Source organism: Anoplophora glabripennis, unplaced genomic scaffold (genome assembly GCF_000390285.2).
Source record: "Anoplophora glabripennis isolate ALB-LARVAE unplaced genomic scaffold, Agla_2.0 scaffold2753, whole genome shotgun sequence".
Taxonomy (NCBI): Eukaryota; Metazoa; Arthropoda; class Insecta; order Coleoptera; family Cerambycidae; genus Anoplophora; species Anoplophora glabripennis.
In genome coordinates, this window is record NW_019418846.1 from 1 (window position 1) to 2,061 (window position 2,061).

At 34.6% G+C, this 2,061-nt stretch overlaps 1 protein-coding gene across 1 annotated transcript; it reads right to left on the bottom strand.

Annotated features, from left to right (window-relative positions):
* Positions 1 to 1,200: 1,200 nt before the first annotated feature.
* LOC111692703 (protein tincar-like) lies at positions 1,201 to 1,761 on the bottom strand (the record flags this gene model as incomplete). Its single annotated transcript, XM_023456798.1, has 2 exons — positions 1,201 to 1,379; positions 1,571 to 1,761. Coding segments are annotated over 2 exons (370 nt in total), but the record flags the coding sequence as incomplete, so codon positions are not given.
* Between the last annotated feature and the right edge of the window lie 300 nt (positions 1,762 to 2,061).

A 2,061-nucleotide genomic window follows, 5' to 3' on the forward strand; every position in this document is an offset into this window, starting at 1 on the left:
TACTTCAATACTCTGAATATGAATGTATTTAGTTATAATTATTACAATTATTTAAATAATTTTTCACGAAACAAATTAAAAATTTTTTATTTGAAAATTAATTTTTTTGTTAAATACAGATAAAATTAAGAAAAAATAGTACTTTAAAATTATAATTTTTGAAAAAAAATAAATTGCAAATTGATAAATGTAATCTAATTGATTAAAAATAAAAAAGGGGGTTAACTTTAAAAATTTACTGTGGCTGTCCTAATCAACCGATTTTTTCTATGTAAAAAAATGTTCAAATATTTAGATACTTTATTTGAGGCTGTGCAACATTTTGAACATTCGAAACAATTTTTTCAAAAAATTATTTTGCGAAAACTATCGAACCGATTTTAATGAAGTTTGGTGTATTGTTTTATTATACTTTAAAGTTCTTTTAACCAAAATTAGGATGCCCTCGGAGCAATTAAAATATTTTAAAAAAATTATCTAAAAAACTTGATTATTTTGCCTTTTTTTCATCAATTATTGCTATTTTGCAACATCGGTAATAAATTTAAACCTTTTTAATTTACAGTATACTGTGCAAAATTCAATTCTAAAACTTATTTCCTCTTAAATATTCTTCCAAAATGCATAGGTTCCAACATATACGTAAAAACAGTTAGATAAAATAGGTATTTTTTTAAATTTTTTAAACATTTTTGAAAATGTTCCGGACCTCGCCCAGATCTAAGGATCTACACTTTTATTATGTGAGTTGTACTGAAGGTAATCCAGAAAAAAATTGCTCACATCCACCTCAAAAAAGATCCACCCTGGTCCATACATCAACATAATTATTCCTCATCACATAAGAGTATACAGGGTAGGAAAGTACCGATGGTCTAATAAGATCCACTTCTTATTTGTGGAAGGGCGAAATGGGCGTTGACTATTAGACGCCTTCATTATAGCCATCCTTGTCTATCACATGGATTTCTATGGCTTACTTTATCCCTCTCACGTAACTTCTGATAGACCATCGGTACTTTTTAGGTTCCTTTTCCATAAGAGCCACGCACTTAATTCTCAACGAGAAATCACCCCCTTAATCCCTTGGCGTTTATTTATTTACACCCTGTAAGAAAACAACCAACGCCAGACGCTCTCTATCACTTCCATCTTTCCCACCGACCTATCTCTTAAATAATACACAATGTCCCGACTCACCTCGTGTGACCGTAGAAGTAAAGCACGATGCTAGAGGCCAGAACCAATAGCGTTGATAAAATATACATGGCAAACGTCACTTGCGAGTTGAGCAAAAATGGCGTGGGGTTGCCGAAGTTGTACACCCTCGAGTTGTGTTTCAGGAGGGGAAGAGCCTTCCATACCCCGACGACGTGCACCTGCAAACAATTGAATGTTTAATGGAGATGTTCGCATCACGACATGATAAATAATGCATACAGGCGAATGCCGATAATATAGAAAGGTTGGTAAAAACTGGTAAATGTAGAACATGTTTTAAAGGGTACTAATATTGTAAGAAAACCCACATCATTGCTATTCCCAAAACTTACGAATTTTCCAGACTTACCTTGTACAAAATTGACATGCCTGCGAAGGAAAGCAGCGTGTGCAGCCCATTTATCAGGAGTTGGAATGAAAAAATCAACCCTAGACACTTGTTTGTCGACCAAAAAAGCGCTGGGTACCTCACGGAGTATATGACGAGAGCCAGAGCGAGGTTCATGTACTCTATGCTAACGGGGCTGCCCCATCCTGTTTCTGGAACAAAAAGCGGACATTTACAAGGCGTATTTATAAACGAAAAGTTAGAATTCGACCATCCCGGTGCTGAATTAAATCGTGACGGTTCTCCCTTAATTATCCCGAACTTTTTAATTAACATTATTTAGATGAAGAATAAATAAAAAGCGCGGCATCACCACCGTGAGCTGTTCAGCTCTGTCTGGATTAAGTTGGTGCTTTGTTCCGGAGGATTTTTTGCTTTTTAAAGTCCTTTATGTGCTTGGAAGGTGGATTACTGTACTGGATATTCCGCCGGTAATTAAAAAATCATTGTTA